This window comes from Gracilinanus agilis, chromosome 6 (assembly GCF_016433145.1).
Source record: "Gracilinanus agilis isolate LMUSP501 chromosome 6, AgileGrace, whole genome shotgun sequence".
NCBI classification, from domain to species: Eukaryota; Metazoa; Chordata; class Mammalia; order Didelphimorphia; family Didelphidae; genus Gracilinanus; species Gracilinanus agilis.
Window position 1 is genome coordinate 39,949,267 of NC_058135.1, and position 23,550 is coordinate 39,972,816.

Genomic DNA, 23,550 nt, shown 5'->3' on the forward strand with positions numbered 1-23,550 from the left:
CCTTTGTAATAAATAGCTATAATAAATAGTTTTGTAATTGTGCTCATAAATTTCCTGTGTATTTTATATTGTCTGTAGTTATCTGAAATGGAATTTCTCTGTGTTGGATTTTGTTCATAATATGCAAATTAGGGGATGATTTATGTGGGTTTACATTTAGCTGATTTTTTAGAATTCTAACATCATCTAAAAAAAAAGTCCAAATTTGTTTCTTCTTTGTCTACGCTCATTCCTTTAATTTACTTTTCTTGTTTTATTGCTATAGCTTGCACTTCTAGTACAATACTGAACACTAATAGTGATAATGGACATCTGTTCAATCTTATAGGAAAGGTTTCTAGCCATATCCCCTTTATAGGTAGTGCTTGCTTCTTGGTTTTAGATAATACATATTATTTTAAGGAAAGCTCAAATTATTTCTGTTTTCTTGTGTTTCAAACAGGAATAAATATTATATTCTGTCGTTTTTTTCTATATTTACCTAAGTAATTATATGGTTTTGGTTGCTTTTGTTATTGATACAGTGCGCAAATAGAAATTTCTTTCACCTGATTCACATTTACTCAGCATCCTTTTAAGGTACATACTCACTTTAAGTCGGGCTCTTTTTGGGCTTTGGGTAAAGCGCAGCAGGTGTGGGTCTCTGGCTCTGTGCTCTGCTCACTTGGCTGAAGAAATCTCTTTCTCTCTCACTTTGTTATTATTAAATCCTATAAATTTAAATACTTGGAGTATTCATTCAATTTTACTCTCACAATAGTCAATTGTGCTTATTGCTTTCCTAATACTGAATAAACCCTACCTTTCTGGTATAAATCCAACCTGGTGATACATTGTATTCTCTTCGTTAATATTTTATTTAAAAGTTTTGTATTAATATCCATTAAGATAGAGGAAATGATCTATAGTTTTTTTTTCCTCTGTCTTGGTTTAGGTATCTTGACTATATTGTGTCATACAAGAAATTTAGTGGGATCCCTTCTTTACTAATTTTTTTCAAACACTTTATATAGTATAGAATTCTCTGTTCTTTAAATGTTTCATAGAATTAATTTGTTAATTAATCTGGTCCTGTCTCCCACCTCCCATCCCTTTTGGTATTTATGGCTTGTTCAGTTTTTCTTTCTAAGCTATATAGCTTTAACTGATAAATAATTTAGAGACATAAATTTTTCTGCTTTGGCTATATACTCAAAATTGTTATTTTGCCTTATTGTTATCGTTATCTTTAAATAATTTTTTTTTGTCATGTCAGCAACTGATTTGTTTTTTTGACACATTCTTTAGAATTATTAGTTTACAATTAATTTTATTTATTTTTTTCCAAAAACTTTTACCTTCTGGTTCTAGAATCAATACTAAGCACTGGTTTTAAGGTAGAAGAGTGGTAAGGGCTAGGCAATGGAGGTTAAGTGACTTGCTCAGGGTCACACAGGAAGTGTTTAAAGATGGATTTTAATCCAGGAACTTCCATTTCCGAGCCTGATCTGAGCCACCAAGCTTCCCCTTTCCAATTGATTTTAAGTCTATGCTTCAAAGATACTTTATTCAATGTAATTTTTATTGTAATAGCTTAAAATGCAATGGATATTTTTACTTTTTTGGATTTGTTTTGAGGTCTTAATGCCCTAATAAATAGTCATTTTTTTTTTGTGGAGGTGCCATACACAACTAAGAAATAAGTATGCTTCTCTTCCCACTTAATATTCTTCAAGTCTATCATATCTAATTTTTCTAAAACATTTTTCTATTGTTATAGTTAGAGGTCTGAGGGGGTAAATTAAGGTTATTCACCATTATTATTTTATTATTTCCTTCTGTAATTTTTATTTAACTTTTCCTTTAAGAATTTGGATGGGGAACACCTGGTGGCTTAGTAGACAGAAGGCCTTAAAAAAATTTAGATGCTATGTCATTTGGTATATATATAAAGGAAAAAACAACCTTTTCCTTCTTTCTTAGAATCAATAATGAATATTTGTTCCAAGGCAGAAGAGAGGTAAAGGCTAGGCAATTGGGGTTAAGCCTAGGGTCATATAACTAGTTTAATGGTACTTCTTTGCAAAATGTAATTTCCCTGTTTATCTTTTAAAATTAAGATTTATTTTTGCTTTTGCTTTCTCTGAAATCATGACTGCTACCCTTGATTTTTTTATTTTAGTTGAAGCATAACAGATTCTAAACTCAAGCCTCTTATTTTAACCTTGTTATGTAGCTTTGTTTCAAGTGCCCTTTTTTAAACACGTTTTTCTATGTAAATAGAATATTGCTGGATCCTGGATTCAGAACCATTCTGCTATCCTCTTCCACTTATAAGTTCATCACATTTGCATTAACAGTTATGATGCTAAATCTTCTCTCCAGTCTTTTCTTTAATACTTTTCTCTTTTTTTTCTCCCTTGTTTCCCTTTTAAGAACCTGTTTTGGTTCTGACCACTGCTTCCCTTAAACTATCTTCCCCTCTTATCCTTTTCTCCATATTGCCTACCTCACTCCATTTCCATCAATCCTTACTTGTGAGATAATTTGTCCTATCTTATGAGATAATTTATGTCATTCTTCTCCCTCTCCCATTGTACTCCTCTTTCCCACTCTTCCATTCTTTTGAGATTGTCCAAATACACATATTTAAAAATTTATATCGTACTCAAATTTTCTGCTTAATAAGACTTGCTTTAAGACCTCTGTTGAGAAAATTTGGAGGAAATAACAACTATCATCTTCCCAGGTAAGAATGTAAGTTTTAACTCTTTCCATTTGTTTTGGTCTTGTCCAACTCTTGTGACTCCATTTGGGGTTTTCTTGGCAAGGATAAAGTGATTTGCCATTTCCTTCTACAGCTCATTTTACAGATGAGAAACTGAGACAAACAGGATTAAGTGACTTGTACATAGTCACATAGCCAGAGCCACAGTCTGAGGCTTTTTTTTTGGACTCACGATGATGATTCTTCCTCCATTTTACAACCTCGCTGCTCTTAACCTTGTTTAATACTTTATAATTTCTCACTCACATTTATCTTTTATGATTCTTTTAGTTCCAGTGTTTCTACTTAGTCTTGATTTTTCATTGATTTCATTAATGATCCATTCTACCCTCACCTCCTTCCCCACCAAACAGTGGTATTTTGATTGTTTTGCTGGATGGGTAATTCTTGGTTGTAAGCCTAGAGTCTTGATCTTCTGGAATATCATCTTCAGAGCTCATTTCTTTGAAGTATAGTTGTTAAATCTTATATGATTCTGATCATGCAGCTTTCTGACTTGAATTCTTTCTTTTGGGAGACTTTTTCCTTGAACTGAGAGCTCTAGATTTTGGTTATGAGATTATTGAGAATTTTTCATTTTGGAGTTTCAGATTGTACTTGGTGGATTTTTTCAATTTCTACTTTGTGTCCAGATTCTAAAATATCTGTAATTCTTGAAATTTGATGCCTAGGTTCCTTTTTTTGTTTTTGGATGTTGTTGCTGTTATGGCTTTCAAGTAGGCCACTGATTCTTAAATTCTCTTTGATTTGTTCCCCAGGTCAGTATTTTAAAAATGAAATAGTTCACATTTTAAAAAATCTTTTCATATTATCTTAATGTCTCATGTAGTTACTAACTTTCATTTGGTCAGTTTTAATTTTCCAGACACTGTATTTCTCAGATTTTGTACCTGTTTTGCCAAGGTGTTAGTTCTTTTGTCATAGCTTTTTTCCACATCTCTCATTTGATTAAAAGAAAATACATTTTTTTTACTCTTTAACTCTACTAGAAATTCTTTGTGTTTTGAACTTCCTTGTTATCCTAGGATCTCTTTATGGTAGATTTTTCTGTTTTTTTGTTTTTCCCTTCAGTCTTTTCAACTTTGCCTTTTTTTCAACTTGACTTTGGCCTACAATTAGTGCTAGGCTCTATACAATCCTGGGGTACAAAATCTGATCTGAAGTTATGTCCTTTCATATTCTTTGCTGTTTTTATAGCTCAGTCTGCAGGCTGGACAAATTTTTAATGCTCCCAAAGTGATGTAATTGGGGGGGGGATATCACTGTCCTTGTGTGAACTCTACAAGTTCCTGACCCGATTTTGCATCTGAGGTTTATGTGTGGTTCAGCTTCCAAAGGCTGCTGTCAGACTCAGTACCTAGGAACCTGCAGGAGGCTATGCAGGTCCAGAGTTATTTTCTGGCTCCCCTTTGATCTAGGACTCCTGCTCTAGTTATTTCACTATGGGCTTAGATGATAAGCTGAAGGCTAGAACTGAGTCCCTACTGCTCTTTGCCTAAGACACCCAAGCTACATTTCCAGAACTTGTTCCTTGCTCAGAACACAGCTAGGATAGGTCCCTTGCAACCACTTCTCTCAGACCCAGATCCATGACCTAGAACTAGCCAAAGGATGATAGAGCTGACAAATGGCATCTCACTCCACTCAACACTAGACCAGTTCAGGGATCTCCTGAGATCTGCTGTCTCTCTCCTCTTTCTGTTCCTGTGAGAATGCCTATTCTTTGCTGCTTCTGACCAGCCCAAATCCTATATCAGTAGAATTTCCTCTTTTTCCCTCCACTGCCCTGAATTGGAAAAAACAACTTACTGTGATTTTTCTTGGCTTTCCTGGTCAGCATTTGGTGCATTTTCTTGATTATTTTGGAGAGAGCAGAGTGAGTAAGTTAAGCAAAAATGCTTCTGCTCACTCCATCATCTTGACTCTATTGCCACCAGTTTATTCTCAATTTTTTTTGGACAAATCTTATTAACCAGTAGTTCTTAACCCATTTTTGTGTGTGTAATGAACCACTTGGGCAGTCTGGTGAAGCCTATGGATCATTTCTCAGAATTATAATAAAATATAATTGTCAAAATAATAATAAAAAAAAAAATAAACCTAAGTTCATAGACCCTACCTAGGTCAAGTACCTTTGTTATAGAGCAGTGATTCCCAAAGTGGGCACTACTGCCCCCTGGTGGGTGCTGCAGAGATTCAGGGGAGCAGTGATGGCCACACTTTTTTTGTATTACATTCTATTCTGAGTTCAATAAATAGTTTCATAATTTCCAGGGGGCACTAAGTAATATTTTTTCTGGAAAGGGGTGGTAGGCCAAAAAAGTTTGGGAACCATTGTATAGAGGAATCAAAATATCTCATTGCTTTATCTCACTGAAGATGGAAACAAATATAAAAAGGTTACCATATGTGGAGGAAGTATCCACATCAGTGAAATGATTCATCCAATTATTCAAAAAAGTAACAAATATACAAGAGAATGTCCATATCAACCACATAAATTCAAGTGTAACTAAGCAAATAAAATGACCAAATGAGGATTCAGTGTTTCTAAAATTAGTGTTGACACTAAACACTAATTAATATAATAAATGTATTCAACTGAGATAAAGAATAGCACTAGAGGGAAAAAAACTGAATGTGCTCATATAATCTTTCTCTATTATACAATGCCATCATTTAGTGGAAAGCTGAGAGTTGGCAGTTATAATTTGTTCTTCTTTCCCTTTCCACCCCAAATAAATGACTAAAGTTGAAAAACTAGACACATTAAGATTGTTCCCATATCATACTAATTGTACTCTTGTTCCAGAGTACTAAAGACTGTGCTAGGAGCAGCTAGGTGACAAACAATAGAGAGGCAAGCCTCTGGATGCCCCAATTTCAAATCTGATATTATATTAAATATATTAAATTTATTTATTAAAGATATATTAAAGATATTAACTTAATCTTTAGGAACATCACAGAAGAATAAAAATGCCTGTTGTAATAGTGTAAGTAAACATGTCTGTACCTTATGAAACTGGTGATATACACATGAACAAAAGTTGCCATCAAATATTGACAGTCAAATCTGTCCATTATTCCTCCATGTCCAGGAATGGTGTTTGCAAAATCCTTCATAACAAAAATAAAATCATGAAAATAAATGTTAGTCAGAGTCCTAGCAAGTACTAGACTTTCTAATACTTCAATTTGTCCAAGAAGAGAAAAAAATGGTAGAACTGTGATCTTTTGAGATTTATATAAATTCTCTAAAATAATTTTTTCAGTACAGGAAGTCTACTTATTACTTTTTAGCTTTTGGAAAAGAGTGTACAATAGTCCATACCATACACTGATACAGTTTCCCCCTATAGTTGAAAATTTTTGTCCAAACATCCCTAATTCTCTCCAATTACATGTGTGGCAGAGACAGTTAATTTGGATAGTATAGATAATTCTGGAGCTTTGAAGCAGAGTGGGGTTGATTGTGTAAGAGGGGGAAATGGGAATTATTATGGTTGGACTGGATATTTAAGGTTTGGTGGCCAGAAATCGATTAACTTGATTTCAAAATAAAAGAGACTCAAGTCAGGATGACTTTTATGGTGGTTTATTTACATTCAGGAAGGTTGAAGGTAGGGAAAATGAGAGAGAAAAACTCTGGTCCGGATCAGAGGCCCAGACCAGGGAGCTTTCAGAGGCTCAGCAGACGGAGCTTCTAGCTACAAGGCTTCCTCTAAGAAGAGAGGCCTCCTTGAGGCTAGGGCCTCTATAGAAACGCCAAGAGAAGGGAAAGAGAGTCAGCCTAACTTACCCACATGACAATTCAAAGGGAAGCAGTCTGAGGTCTCACCTGAGCTCCTCCAACACCAAGTTCAACAGGGCAAAAGCCCTTCATAGGAAGTTACCATCATATTTAAAAGATAGCATCTTTTGTCACTTCCTGCGACCATCTCCAGTTTCATGTGGACAAATGGCAGTCTTGACCCTGTTTTGGACTTCCCAGGGGGCCGTCACTTGTTTCTGATTTATCACTATCACATGTGGGTCACAGACCTCCCCTTCCCCACTTAATTCTAAGCTGGGTGGGGTGACATTATTCCTGGTGGCTAAAGTCTAAAGAATGAATGCGGGTGAGCTAATTTCATTTACACAATTGAGAGAGATCGATACATTACAGAATTTTGTAAAGTTTTCACCATTCACTCCTGAGCTCTTGTAATCACAAACTAATTTCTCTTGGCTTGCAGTAACTCTCTTCCCTCTTTGAAGTCCTGGAGCATTTTGCTGGCACACATTTACCATGTGACAGCCTGTACATGTATTCGGTTGTATTCAGGTCCCGACTCCTCTCCTACACGGCAGGGTACACGGCAGGGTACAGGGTACAGAGTTTCCTGCAAGCTCCTAGATATCACCAGGGCAACCAACTGGCTCGCCACCTTTTATGGAGTCTCATTTGGTTTCACTTTCCATCATGACTTTTAGATTGCAGCTTGCAGCATGCAGGGAACACTGGTGCAATCACTGTTTTCTGGCCTTCCACATCCTATTCTACTGGACTGACGGTAATAAGCCACAAACACACCATTACCAAAATCCACCAGCTACACCAAACTCATGTCCGCCACATGGACACGGGTCCCAAGGACATATAAGTGCTGTGTAAAACAAATTTATGATTGATATAAAGTGCTTTTTGATGCCAGAGTTGCATGTATGTTCAGGCCTCAGGCGAAAGGTCTGAATAGTAATTCCAAGTCTATGTGAAGCCCCTGGTCAAGGATATATGAAGCCCCCAGAACAAAGACACTGGAGGGAGCATAATGTGATTCTTTAGAGACACAGCGCTTTTCCAATTGCCAAATTACACATAAGAAACCTACACTAGCTAAATGTGCTATGGGCCACCTTTGTTGACATGATGAACCCCCTAAAAAGTCAGTTCCAAATGGGAGGATAGCCATTTGGACCCAAAGAACTACCTATACCAGAGTGGGCTTTTGTTGCTACCAACTTGGTTATGTCCCTGTGACATACTGGAAGAGCTCTGCTGAATGATACACCGATATCCTTATTAAATGCCTACACATATTTGTGCTGTCGTGTAGTAAAAGGTATTTCTCAATCTCACCAAATTTTGATCTTGTACTTGGTACCAATGTGCATTTGGCACATAATGTTTGGTGTAGTTTATAGAATTTGGTGATGATGAATTTGTGGCTTGCTCTAAAAAAATGGTAATAGCAAAGCAGAAAAGGATGAAGCATTCTGCTGAAGGAAGCTTGGCACCAGCTCCTGATACATTGGGGCACAATAGGATAAATCAAGCCTTATAGACTCCTAGGGCCTACCCGCTGTGTCCAGTGATGAAGGGAGCAAGAAGGTGGAATGCTGGTTGCATTTGAAAAGCTGGTGACCGAACTAAGCAAAACCAAATGAGCCTAAGAGGATGGTGGGACAGGGGGTTGATCTGACCTTGTGATGACCTAGCAGGTGGCACCCAGTCCTGATTCTAATCTAAATTTGTTCCAGGAAATAGAACAATTACGGATGAAGTCCAGGAGTTAGACCATTGGACTGGAGGAGGGATGATTTTTCTTGTATTGGCTCATAATGCTCAACTTTTTCCCAGCCTTCAAACCTCCCTTTCAAATGGGACTAGAAGGGAATACCAGGTCACCACAAAAATTAAACACTGCAATGGCAGAGCTGAATTCTGCCAACACAGCCAGTGTGTGCACACTATTTTATAGAACAAATTCATTTCTATATAAATCATTTACCATTGTGAACTGACACACTGAAAGACTAAAATCAATGGGTCAATCACGACAAACTTTTTTGCTGATACATTAGCCAAGGCTTATAGATTAGCTAGTATGTTTGTGAGGAAAACAAAAAATACATGCCTTTATTTCAAGGGTATACATCTAAGGGAGAAACAATTCCAATTACAAGCATAATCACAGCTTTTTTGGTCTGATATGAAATGTACACACCCACCTTAATTTTAAAAGCCCTTTTGAATCCACTAGCAAAGAAGCCTCCAAAAGGACCAATTAAAGATGCAAATGTTGAAAGTGCAATGCTGTGTATCTGGAATGGATACAAGCTCACTGTGTCCTGAAGGAAAAGAAACAGAAGCTATCTCAGTCATACTTTTATTTAGGTACATAATTCCACAGAACACTTTGGGATTAAAAAAATCTCCCCAAGCCAAGCCCGGCATGCAACATGCATTTCTGTTTTCGTGTTGTATATCCAGAGCTAAGGCTTTGTCCATGTCAGATTTTCATCTACCAATCTGCAACCTATAGTAGGCAGGAAGACCCCTGAGTCCTTGCCAGAGTTCATACAACCATCATGTGTCAGAAGTATAATAATCTCTGCCTACAAGGTGAATTCATTATTTTCTCTTCCATGATGGCTCTTAATCTTTTATAACCTTAAAATAAAGGTGTAGAGAAAAAAAAATGAAGGATCCAATCATATGTGATGTTAGACCTTTAAGATTCTTTAGAATGTCAGCAAAAAATACTGGAAGAGAAAATTATTTGAGAAATAAAGTTTTTGTTGTATTCCTTGTATATTATTAAATAGCTTTGACTTAGCATGTTAATATGCTGAATCTGGCATGTGTAATTCAGTTTCTGAACTGTCAAACCCTGTTTCTACTGAAATTTCTTTCATCTGGAAAAACAAAGGGATACCCAATGTTGCTAATGCAAATTTATTTGAGCTAAATGGTATCTTGACATTTGTCATTACCAAAGGTGATTCTCCAGGTAATGAATTCTTCAAAGTTGGTCAATTTACTATTCATTCACTCTGTCATCTAGGAGGACATTATGCTATAACAGAGATTTTCTACATAAATCAGTTTGTTGGAAAGCTAACTTTATTATTCTAAAATGGACTTTGCATTTAGGCTTCTCTTACCCATCTCAACACTCCTTTCAATAAGGGAGGAACAGAATATGTTTGAAGTTGGAAAAGTTCTGATGGTTCACACTCTGTTACAAATGAATTGATTTCACTTCTATATTCAATTGGACAAACAAAGTATTGGTACTTTGCTAAAACGTAGGCAGCCTGAAAAACAAAACAAGTATCTATGAATTAATAAATGTCAATCATAAAACCTATTTCAGTTTTGTGTCAGAAAGTTGCATTAGAAAAAAATTAATATTTTACATATTAATTCAAGCTACTAATTCAATTTAAATAAACATTTTCAAAAATACTATGTGGAAGGGACTGTCCAGATGAATGTAAATGGGAAAAAATAACAATGAAGCACAAGTAATTGTGTTGAGAAAGTCGAGTTGAGAAAATGAGCCTTCTTCCCTCTTTGTTGAAGTGGGTAATGATGAGTGTGGAACAGTGTGTGTGTGTGGTGAAAGAGTTATTGTGCTGAATGGCTTAGTTAAACTATTTTCCTTTTCCTTAAATCTTTGTTATGAGAGAAAGGGAGGTTTACTCTTTTGTGTCCCTGTCACCTTACTTCTTAGAAGTTTATCATCTCTGTAGTTGACTCACAGACACAAAACACACACAAAACACAGAACACAGAACACAGAACGAACACACACACACACACACACACACACACACACACACACACACACACACACACACACACCCCTTGTCTGTCTTTTGAGTTCTAGTCTTACATCATTAAGTATCAGTGACTTTCAACTGTATGTCCTATAGGCATCTCAAATTATTTCCAAAACAGAACTCATCTCTACAATACACAACTCTTCCAAACTTCTGCCTGTCAGACACTGCCATCTTCCCAGTCATTCAGGTTCACTACCTTAGTATCATCCTCAAATAACTCATTCACTCCCACATAAATCCAGTCTTTTACCAAATCTTATTGTTTCTAACTCCCAACATGTCTCTCTTGCTGAATCCCATTCCCATCACTTTTTTAGCTCCATTTTATATGTTGTTCCCCACCTTCTCCCCTCCCTTAATTCTAAAAACTCATCAAGGGCAGGGAGAGGCAGTCTTTATTTTTTTATTATATTTGAATTTCCAGGGCTTAGCAGGCTGCTTGGCTCACTGTAATTATGTATAAATTCTTACTGACTTAGTTCCCTATTGCCTCTGGGAAAAAGATATAAACTCTTCTTTTTATGATCTGGTTCTTTTCTATCTTTCCAGACTTCTTACACTTTACTCCTCTCTTTGAATTCAGAGATAGAGCCACACTGTCCTGTCTGTACACACAACACTCCATGTCTCACCTGAGTGCCATCATGCTGTTTCCCACACCTGGAACAGACATCTACCTCTTGGAATTTTTGGTGTGGTAGAAGCAACAGCAGGCAGCTGGTAGCACAGTGGATAGACAAAGGGCCCGACATCAGGAAGATGTATCTTCCTGAACTCAAATCCAGCCTCAGCCACTTACTAGCTGTTGCCCTGGGCAAGCCACTTAACTTCTGTAGCCTCAGCTTTCCACCATGCAAATGCAAAGGGAGAGACTGTGTCCATCTGAACTGATTCTGTGCAACTGCTGAATATCCTCTCTGTGCTTTCATTAAGTAATTGCTTTTTTTTTAATACTCACCTATGAGTATTGTTTTGTTCCAGTGCTGAGCCTGAACTGTCAGAATGGCCTGAATATCTGTTTTCTTTCAAGAATCAGCTAAAGCACCATCTCCTTTATGAAGCCTTATCTGTTTCTAATGAAGATATGAGTGAACCCCTATCAAGATCCACTTTGTATTAATAATAGACATATTCTATATATATACACATTTTCTACATGCATATATGTATATTTTTCTACATGCATACATGTATAAAAGTTATATTCTGAATATGTATATATTTTGTCTCCCAGAAGAATATTAGTTCCTTGAGGGGCAGGAACCCTCTTACCAGCACAGTGCCTGGCACATAGCAGATGTCTAGTAGTAGGTAAGTGACTGATTAATGTAAAATCAAGAGTATTCAAAACAAGAGGGGGGAAACTAGGAAAAATCATGTAGCTCATACTCTCTCAATTAAAAACTTTGTAGGTTTAGGGGAAAGCACAAAAATCTGAACAGAGATTACAAAATGGTTTCATAATGAACAAGAAACTAGCCTAACTTAAAAAAAAAAACAAAAAAATGCTGATCAAACTTACTGGACTAGCTTTAAGATCAGATTTTATTTTCTCTGTCTGTCTCTCCCCTGCAGATATTTTCAATCCTCAATTCTAAAAGTGTTGCAAGGTGAGCTGCCAAAATTCAATTTTTAAACACTTGCTACTTTGAAGATTAGGATTGTGCTGAAAATTATCCAAATCTTGATTTCCAATTAAACGAAAGATAATTTTGGCATTCTTGGCTCTCAGCAAACTTCAACTAACTATGCCCTTTATCCTTGTCACTTATAAAACCATAATTTCCGCAGTTAGCATTATAAAAAAGTGCCTCGGGGGCAGCTGGGTAGCTCAGTGGATTGAGAGCCAGGCCTAGAGACGGGAGGTCCTAGGTTCAAATCCGGCCTCAGACACTTCCCAGCTGTGTGACCCTGGGCAAGTCACTTGACCCCCATTGCCTACCCTTACCACTCTTCCACCTATAAGTCAATACACAGAAGTTAAGGGTTTAAAATAATAAAAAAAAATTTTTTTTTAAAAAGTGCCACATTTGGAATTATGCCCAAAGGGCTTTAAAAGAATGCATGTCCTCTGACCCAGCGATACTATTACTGGGTTTGTATCCCAAAAGAGACACACACACACACACACACACACACACACACACACACACACACACACACACACAAAAGGGAAAGGTTCTATTTGTACAAAAATATTTATAGGTTGTGCTTTTTTGTAGTGGCAAAAAATTGGAAAATGAGGGGATGCCCTTCTACTGGGGAATGGCTGAACAAACTGTGGCATATGATGGTGATGGAATACCATTGTGCTATGAGGAATGATGAACAACTTGATTTCTATAAGAACTAGAAAGACCTTTATGAACTGATGTGGAGTAAAATGAACAGGGAGAACAATATACACAGAAACTGAAACACTGTGGGACAATCAAATGTAATTGACTTTGCTACTAACAGCAATACAATGATCCAGGAAAGCTCTGAGGGACTTATGAGAAAGAATGCTATCCACATCTAGAGAAAAAACTGGGAGTAGAAATTCAGAAGAAAATATATGATTTATCACTTGTTTATATGGGTATAGGATTTGGGGTTTTGGTTTTAAAAGACTATTACAAAAATGAATAGTATGGAAATAGGTATCTAGTGATAATATATATATTTATTATCTATACACACACACACACACCCATATATATCCCAGTGAAATTGCTTGTCAACACTAGGAGTGGGGAGGGAAAAGGGGAGACAACAAGAATCATGTAACCATGGGGGGGGAACAAATAGATAAATAAAATAATTTTAAAGTGCCATATTTTTTTATCTGGTGACATTTACCTTTTTTTTTTTTCTCTTCCACTATCATTTCCTTCATTCATCTCACTCACATATCTTATACCAGAATGGGAGGGAAAAGATTTATTAAAAAAAAAAAAAACACTAGGGGGCAACTGGGTAGCTCAGTGGATTGATAGCCTGGCAAGAGATGGGATAGTATACACAGCTTTTTTATCTGCTCCCAAACTTTTAGTTTTACTTTACATTTACTAATACAATAATTTGACCAGTATTAATCAGTTCTGATTCAGAACAAAGAGACAAACGCTATAATTTTGCAAAAGCATGAAAGAATCAAAGAAAGACATAAAAGATTTTGGAAATACTCACAATGAATCCAAAGACAACTGTGGAAAAGAATCCTCCAATGAATCCTTCCCACGTCTTTTTAGGAGATAGCTGACAGAGGACCCCCCACCACCAAACAAATGAACAACAAAAAAAAGGTAAGATAAATTACTAATTTTAAAGATATGTATATTTGAAGCCCTAATTCAAGGCTTCTAGCATCCTGAAAATTTGTCATCTTTTCCTCACCTTGCTTCATTCAAATTACACTGATAATTCTACACTTACTTAAAATTTCCCCCTCCCCTAATTTACTATTACTTTTATCAAATTCCTAGTATGGTACTCAAATAATTATTAGTTATATGTTTTTGTATTCTTGTAATACATACTTCTCATGTCCTTGATTTCTAATCCCCTTAATAAAAAGACTCAGGTATCCTTTTCTAATACTTATTTCAATACATGTCTTATAGTAATAGATAACATAAACCCAATAAGATAAATATTAATCACAGTGAATATTCAAAAAATACAGAATATTATTCAACATACTGAATTTTTTTAATTCTAGGTTTAACACCACAATTCCTCAAAAGGATAAAATACTTTTATAACTATAGAAATGTTTTCTCAAAGAGTCTTAACATATCAGACTGAATTGTGAGATTTCATGACTACGCTGCAAATTCTTTGGATAAATTCTTTGGTTTCTATACACAAGATCTATACACAAATTGATAATTAATTCCAAATACTAAAGTTACACCTTTTATAATAAGGTTTTATATGCAGCAACAGGAGTATTTACTTGGTGATCAAAATAAAAAACCAAAAATTTGGTTACCAGGGGAACCAGGGCAATTAAGAATACTAAATATCTTCACTGTATTTTAAAAATTATTTTATTTATTTGAATTTTATTTCTTATCAGTCTTAGGCCTATGCTGAGGTCTCATAGTTAGGTGATTATATCATAAAATGCAGATCTTTTGTTATAGCATATTTTTGCCTTGGAAGGTCACATTGCCAGATAATCTATCAGAATTCAATGACAGGAATACTTTTTCCTACAAGAGCTCATAATAGGAAGAGATGGGAGAAATTTGAAGGGTCTGTGGTACAATGGGAAGAAATGGATAAGAATAATGCAGAATTTCATGAAGCTGTATATATATAATGCTTTTATTTCCCAAATATCCAGTGTCTCCTTAGCTCCTAACTGCCTTCCTTCTCCCAGTGATCCCCAGAAACCATTCTCCCAAATGTTAACAAGGTCAACTTACTTGACAAATCCAAAATCCAACTTCCAACCCAAACTTGCCCCACTGGTTTTCACCTCCCTTGATCTATCTGAGCATTGATACTGTTGTCTAGGGTCCTTTCTTCATGGAGTAAATAATATTCTGGTTCTCTTCCTCAGCCTTAAGGCATCCATTCTCCTATATTCTGACCTTTGTCAAAGGAGGTAGAGATAGAGAGCAGAGGGCCTTCTTACCCACTCCCGATGCTTCAATTATTAAAATTTCAATGCAAAAAGTGATCACATCTACATCTTTGGCCCTGATCTTTGTTTTAAACTTTAGATCCAAACTCTCACATGAAATCTCTATTTGAAGTCCCATCAGCATTACAAATGCAACATATCACAACATGAATTGCTAATCATCATCTCATAAATCTGCTTTTCCTCTTAATTTCATTTTGGAGGGAGGATGTGTGGCCATTCAAATTCTTACATTTAAACCTTGGGATTCTCTTTGAGTCTTCTTTTTCCTGTACCTTGTTACTCAGTCCAATCTCAGAAGCATCTCTTTATTTTTTTTTTCTCTAGTCCTACAACTACTGCACAAGGAAGGCTCTCATTCTCTGTTTCCATAAATCTCCTCCCCTGTCCCCCAAGTCCCTCCTACAGATAGATGCCAGCATAATTTTTCTTACATATTTAGTTATGTTATTCTTTTCTCTGGGTCCTGACATTCAAGGCCCTCCACAGTCTGGCACCATTCTGCTTTTCTGGCAATATTTTATACATGCTACTCCAAGTATTCTTATGTTGTGAAGGCTTCTGAGCCAAGATCTTCTCTTTATTGTCTAAATATACTTTTGACTCTCCCTCCAATCCTTCCACTTTCTTTTATATCTAGAGACATATGAAGTTTTGTTGCTTTGAAAATTTCTAACACATTCTAACAGTTTTGAGCTTTGTTATGTTCTTTTCTTTCTTAAAAAATGTACAGTAACTACCTGGCTATATTTTTACATTACCTTAATTAAAGGAGTTCTCCCAAAGAAGAATCCAAAAAGGTAGGCTGTAATGTCATTGCAGATAACACTTGATATTGGAACAAGAAACCTTAAAAGAGTCCACAGAAAAAAAAGAGGTGACTTGATCAAGTACTCCTACAAAATTATTACTCAACAACCAATGGCAATAATACAGGTGTTTACATCCCAGCTTGGAGCACTGCAGAATCATTAGCACTGGGCTAATGGATAAGCAACAATTGATTTTTCCAAAAGAGCAATTTAAACATGGTCTGAAAACCAAACTTAAAAATAATAAGTAGTAAAATCCTTTAACATAAAAAGCAAAATCAAAGAATGGGGCAGATTTAAACACCAAAGCCATGAAGATTAGTTATATTACTAGGAAATCAAATCATGGGTTAGGTTTATTTTACAAGAACTGACTAACATTTTAAAAAGTCTATTGCCTATATAAAAAGTATGTTAAAAAGATCCATGCTACACTATGAACAATTTTCTTTTGAAGACCATTAATTCCCTTAAGCTTTGCCAAGAGCTGCCAAGTGGCAAAGAGTGACTACAGGGATAGAACAAGACAGAAATGTGAGGACAAGACTAACAAAATAAAGGCTGATAATCAAGTTGACTATAGGGCAACACATTTTCAAAAGGGCTTCCATTATGACAGTGGACAGAGTGCTCAAAACACCAAAGAAACCATGTTTTGAAGCACTGTTGCAGAATTATGTTAGAATCTTCTAGGATTCATATTAGCTATCTAACTAGTTTGACATCTGTGAAGTTGACAGAATACTTAGTTAACTTTAATAAACCCTAAATTTAAAATGATTCATTAAAAATTGATTTAATCATGATCTGGAGGCTTTCCATGTGAACTGGGAGAACCTCAATGAACTGATGCAGAGTGAAATGAGCAGAACCAGAAGAATATCGAACGCAAAAAGTAAAACATTGTGGAAAAATCCAATGTAAAAGACTTTGCTACTAGTAGCAAATGCAACAAGCCAAGATACTCCTGAAGGACACGTAAAAGAATGCTATCCACATTGAGAGAAAAAAACTATTGAGAGTAGAAATGCAAAACCAAAATATATGACATCACTTATCACATATATATGGGTATATGATTTTGGGTTTAGGCCTTAAAAATTTGCTCTATAGCAAAAATAAATAATATGGAAATAGGTATCAAGTGACAGCATTTGTATAAACCAGTGGAATTGCTTGTCAGCTCTGGGAGAGAGAAGGAAAGAAAATGAATCATGTAAACATGGAAAAATATTTAAAAATAAAGAGGAAAAAATTGATTCAATCATAATTTTTTTGTGTGAAATTAATTTTAAACTGTCTTTTTTAGTTCATCTCAATTAATAAAAATGCTTACGTATAAGCTATTTAGTTTATTTTAAACTACTGAGTTTAAAAATTCGTGGAGATAGAATTTCTGAATATTTTCCCCAACCATAACTATAATCAATACTTACAAAATCCTTTCCATCATCCTATCTTTTTATAAATCTATTTTACAGATCTGTGACTCATTAAATTGGAACTCCAGAATCCCAGTAGGACAATGAAAACATACATTACACACACACACACACACACACACACACACACACACACACACACACAATTTTTTCAGTTTATCACATGGCCAAATGCTTTGTAAAGGAACTATAACTTTTCACATTCAGCTCATGTTTATAAGATATTTGGGGAAAATGCATTGTTCCTGTTCCTTCAACATTTTAAGGATCCATGATTTCTTCAGAATTGAGCATTAGCTCTAGTAACAATCCTTAAACATCTTACTGGGCAGATAAATTGCTTTGACCCTGTGATCTATCTTGTGAGCCAGTTAGTTTAGTTAGGTAGGCTATCAGACAAACATGCAATTAATCAACAAATCCATACATGAAGATGATGTCTTGGTAGTATATGTCATAGTTTGTTTTGTTGGCATTTCCTTAAAGAACTCTAGGGTTTTTTTTCACCACTAGGACCTTAAAAGAGGACTGTAGCTTTCCATCATATGGAAATTTAGTTTATTTTTTTTGTTGCTTTTGGAGAAACTTTCCAAGTTTTATTTATAATCTGAATAAGAAGATAGTATCTGAATAAATAAAAGGCACTATAATATAATGCTTTAAGTGATTAGAAGTATGCCATTAAAGATTTGGTCCTTCACTGTCAAATACCAAGCAAATAAAGATACATTTTAATTGAGTGGAATTAGATATTAGCAAGCTGAAATTAGTAAGATTTTTGAATGTTAAAGTGTTTGATAGAATGTTTAAATTACATAGGAAAGTGTCTCCAGTTCCTCTGGAGTCAACTTATTTTTTGAGAGAAATATTTTAAATAACAATAACAAAAAGTAAAATGCTAACACCATAAGAAAACGATTTATTCTTGCTCCCCTTACCATATCATGCCTTCAAACAGATTCTGGATGACAAGATGAGACTGAGTTACAGTTATCAGCAAAGTGACATGAGTCCATGCGAACTGTTAATAGTGCAACAATATAACCATTAGTGAATACTACATAAGTCAGAACACCTAAAAAAAGCTGAGGGAATAAGAAAATGTTTTAAGCACATTAATATTTCTTAATGTTGTACTTAGGCAGCATATAACACAACTCTGCTGATGTTTCCTGAAAAGCTAGGAAAATACTTTTTAATCATGTGATTTAAAAACATCCAAATTTTGAAAAACTCTTGAGCAAACAATAAGTCAATATAGTGATATGCTATATAAACAAATATATATGAAGTTAAAATCGAAATGAGGAATTTAAGAGACTAGTATGGTACTACCAGCGTGAAGTATCATGGTACTATTTGTGTGCTAAGAGTATAGGGAACATTTTGAATACTTACATTCCTCACACACTATAAGCTAAAAACTGCCTAAAGAAGGACAAGTAATTTTTCTTAACTTTTAACTATTCAAATTAATTGAACATCTATCAAAAGATGCCCTGTAAGTTTGAAACTTTTCTGTGGATTCCACTGCATTTTCTTCAATTGGTAGCTTAAATGAAGCTTTAGCATTCTTTGTTTCCAACAAGCTGCTTACTTCTTTTGGCATTTCAATGATCTTTGACACACTTTTACTTAAATGTAGAGAAATGAAGGGAAATTACCAAAGAAAACAATGAATTTTACTTAAACTCAGAAAATTTATTTAAAAAAAAACCAACCCAATATGGGTGGCTGGATGGCTCAGTGGATGGAGAGCCAGGCCTAGAGACTGAAAGTCCTGGGTTCAAATGTGGCCTCAGACACTTCCTAGTTATGTGACCCTGGACAAGTCACTTGACCCCCATTGCCTAGTGCTTACTGCTTTTCTGCCTTGGAGCCAATAAGATGGAAGGTCAAGATTTTAAAAAGAAAGAAAACAACACAGTTGACTACAATAAAACTTTGATATTTCTGGAATATCAGAATACACTGTTGCTTTTTGACAATGAAAATCGAATTATTGTTCGTTTCCCCTTCAACAATCTCTTCTAGATGCCAAAGAGGTAAAGTCTGTGAAGCTGAAAAATATTTATCACTGTGTTGTTTTCTAGATTCTTTTAATATTTTATTATTTATTTATTCTGTCAATTGGAATTATACTAATGATCAGTTGGGTCACTTAGCTGGATTATAAGATCATGGATTTAGAGCTAAAAGGAGCTTGAAAGACTATCTAGACCTCAGAAAACTGAGGCTCAGATGGGCAGTGACTTGCCCAAGGTCACAAAGGTGAGATTTAAATCCAGGACTTCTGATTACGAATGTGACACTCTTTTCAACATATAGTCAGAAAAACAAAACACAACAAATATTTTCAAAATCTAATCTTGAAAATGTAATTCTTTAAGGATTCTTTAAAATTGTACATATATTCACAAAACCAAATACAACCTTAACATGCTACATTATTATATATTATAATATGTTAATTTCATAATTTAAAGAGTAAGGAAATAAGCTCAAAATACATGTAAGCATAAAGGTCCATAAACCAAGAATTAGATACATTAATATGAGGACAGCATAGAACACTGGTCAGAGCCTGGACCCTAAAGTCAGAGGACCTCTTACAATTTGTGTGACCTTGAGTCACTTATCCTTTCTGATCTTCGATTTCTCTTGTATATGAGTGGTTTGGATTAGATGGCATCAAGCTTCTAGCTCTATATCTATAATTATATGATGGGATTTTAATAGTATAGGAACTACATGCATTTATGTAGAGGAAAGCCTTTTTCTATAACTGTAGATTAGTCTTGGAGACTATCCTAAGTATCAGAGAGATGATTCACCCATGGTCACATAGCTAGCGAGTGTCCAGATGATTGGGGCTGGGAGCGGGGTTGGAGGAGGGGGTGATAGCTGGGTGGGATAGGATGTGTGTGTGTGTGTGTGTGTGTGTGTGTGTGTGTAAGTTCTGAATCCATGTCCTACTGTGCCACACTGTCTCTAGTAGAAGGACTGGAAATCCATGTTCTAGGAAGCTTACTGCTTTTGTAACAAATTATTCTACCAATGCACAAATATGTACATACTCTCTACTATCCTCTAAAGCAGTAGTTCCCAAACTTTTTTGGCCTACAGCCTTCTTTCCAGAAAAAAATATTACTTAGCGCCCCCTGTCACATACTATCACCGTCCCCTTACAGTTATTCACCGCCCCCAAATGCACCTGTGGCCATCACCACCACCCCCTGGATCGCTGCAGCACCCACCAGGGGGCGGTGCCACCCACTTTGGGAATCATTGATGTAAATACTTCATATGAAAATAATCTCCCAGAGGATAGTATAAGTTTTCCAGCTATATAACTGATTAAAGCAGTGATTGGCAATGTTCTATCCTGCTGCTTGACATTATTCCTAATCTGACAAACATAATAAGTAGGATACAATACAATGAAACTTAGAGTTGCCTTAGAAACAGACTGACAGACGAGCATTTCCTTTCCTTTGGGCCCCTCTTTAAAAAGTTTGACCATCATTGGACTAAAGGATTATAGATGTAAAATCTCTAAAGTTATGAATAATAATGTCCATTAATTTTGAAGAACAAAATAACAGATTGTTTTAAACTTCAACACTGAAGGGTTTTAAATTTAAATTTCTTACCTCATAATTTGTATTTAGCATCTTTGAAGAGAAAAGCAAAATTCAAAAAGACCTTTTCTAATGTCTAATATGATAGAGTAGATATACCTGCTCAAAACAGTATAATTTCTCAAGAGTACAGCTAAGAAAATTTTAAAAGTACTGATTTTTAGAACAAGTCAGTGAGCGACCATAAAAAATGACTAATACGCACCATGTAAAATTGAAGACGATAATGTTTCTTCACTAAGCTCAGTACAAACATGCAGAAACCTGTACAATAAAGAAGAAAAAAAATGAAATATGCAATTTTCTATCCTAAATATATACAGTTGTGCTTAAATAGGCAAGAATTCTGGTTATAAAAATGAACCCTTGTCCAAATTATATTCACTCATATATTATTTTGTGACATTTCTTCTATTACTGACTTTTAGAATTATGAACTAAAACAATTTAAATGTAAAGAGGCACTGAAGAAGTCTTCTGCCTCCCACAGGTCTATAGCATGAAGGGGTACCATGTAAAGAATAGCAACATTGGGATTAATTTTGTAATTCAGTACCTTCCCTTAGATTTGGGGAGGGTTACACTGTATCTTTCTGAGTTTTATAATCCATCTAAGTGATCATCTAGTGTTTGTAAGGAAACTTCTCAGTTAGACTGTATATTTTGTAAGGACAATGTATGTTTCTTTTTTATCCCACACAGAGTTTACCATATAGTGGGTACTCAATAATTCCACTAGATGATTTGAATAGATAAAATTCCATTTATGTGTATATATGGTGATACTTTTTATTATTCAACTAAAAGGATTCTGCCCTATGAATTCATTTAGTTTCAAATGCAAATTCAAAGTTTAGTATACAACCTTAAAAACTAATCTCTTTTAAGACATCATGTTCCTTATCTCATCCTGTTGTCATGGGCAAAGTAACCTGAATCTTCTTTTTATCAAAGAATAGTTTTGATAAAAAGCAAAATAATAGCCTTCATCATTTCCTAAACTACATAAGCAAATACTATATTTTAACCCCTTACTATGATTTAAAATAACAGCTTATTAATGAAGCTATTATATCACTGATATAATAAATTGCTATTTATCAAAACTATAAAAGACAATTATTAACTTTTTTGTTGCGCTTACCAAGAATGTGAACTTAAATTCTTTTAAAAAGGAAAATTTCAAAAGTGTTGCTCCCAAATAGATGCTGATAAAGTATGTTTAGTGCTTTTGTTTATAACAACTTCATTTAAAACTGAAATTCAGCTTAATATTGTTACTTCATTAAGATGGAAACTTACTTACCGATTAGCCCATTTCCATTCATAAAAAATTAATTCACTTTTTTATAAGTTTACATATGCAATATGTCTGTAGGCTATTCTTACTGTCAGTGCTCTTAAGATCACCCTCACAAAAAGGATTCATTAACAAACACCTTCAAATAATCTATAATTTGAACCCTCTAGGTTAGAGGAGCAAAAAGAATGAGATGAAAGGAAGATGATGGGCAGATAGAGTTATTTGTCATTTCCTTCTTCTATAATGTTACCCTGCTAAAAGTGGCATACAATTGCACTGAAAAAAGATATGGTTTGCTTAATGTGAAGTCAGCATTTCAAAATATAATGTAGATAAACAGATACAAAAATGAAGTCGGTATAGAATTTTTTAAAAATCTGCCTAATGTACTGAATTTAAGGTATTCAAAGTAGTTCTAAAGCTACATTTCTTATTTCTGCTTTTCCTATTCTCCATAATCAATAGATATTAGCTTGCTGATAAGTAACTTCAGTAAGAAAATTTCCTTTCTTAGACTAATTTGATTCATTGTTTTTGCTTTGGTTACATAATTAAGGTTTAAAAATCTGTGCAAAACCAAATGGTAACTGTGTAGGCAGATTTTGTATGGGCACAGGAGCAATAAGAAACAGTAGAATAAAGAAGAAAGCATAAAGGCAACTTTCAATTAGAAAAAGAGGATCTTTCATTTTTGTTTAATTTTTGTTTCTGTATCATCTCTAGCATCTAACACTAACCGCAGGGCTTAGGACATAGTAGCTATTGAATAAATACACAAGGAATATGAGGAATGGCTTTGAATGAGAGAATGAATGCTTTTTCTTAGACAAAGATGTGGTCATTAGGGTCACTCTCTTGTTTTAAAGATGAAGAATTTGTGGGGGCCTGAGAGATTGGAAGGATTGGAATTGACATCTTAAAGGATCAAGCAAATTTTTGCATTTATTGATAGTCTTGGTCCTTCTCAATTCCTCATCCAGGTTGCAGAACCTTGGAGAACAGCAGAAGTAGGTCCATATTGAATCTTCTAAAACATGATGCCTCCTCTTTTGTTTATTTCAAAATGTACAACGCTAAGAGGCAAGCTTATACACACAAGCACAGTTGTGTGTGAAGAATTAGGAATCAACCATTACTTTTACCTCAGTTATATAGCATAGCACTAAAATATACATATAGTACGTAGTAATATTTATCTCCCAAGCCAATCTCAAACTTCACACACGCACAAAAAAAAATACCATTCATAAAAGGCTTTATCAACTGCTTTCTTCTTAGCTTAATAGAATGTTAGAATTTCAAGTGACTTTTGTCCAATCCTCTTATTTTATGGAA

The 23,550-nt window shown here is 35.0% G+C and overlaps 1 protein-coding gene across 1 annotated transcript in view; it reads right to left on the reverse strand.

Annotated features, from left to right (window-relative positions):
- Nucleotides 1-23,550, reverse strand: part of CDS1 (CDP-diacylglycerol synthase 1) — a 79,046-nt gene that overhangs the window by 2,887 nt on the left and 52,609 nt on the right. The window contains exons 9-15 of the mRNA XM_044681613.1: nucleotides 21,118-21,176; nucleotides 18,210-18,292; nucleotides 15,779-15,866; nucleotides 13,553-13,621; nucleotides 9,698-9,850; nucleotides 8,762-8,881; nucleotides 5,784-5,887 (exon numbers count right to left, since the gene is read on the reverse strand). Coding sequence (XP_044537548.1) covers nucleotides 5,784-5,887; nucleotides 8,762-8,881; nucleotides 9,698-9,850; nucleotides 13,553-13,621; nucleotides 15,779-15,866; nucleotides 18,210-18,292; nucleotides 21,118-21,176 — 676 coding nt within the window. The remainder of the gene's footprint in view (nucleotides 1-5,783; nucleotides 5,888-8,761; nucleotides 8,882-9,697; nucleotides 9,851-13,552; nucleotides 13,622-15,778; nucleotides 15,867-18,209; nucleotides 18,293-21,117; nucleotides 21,177-23,550) is intronic.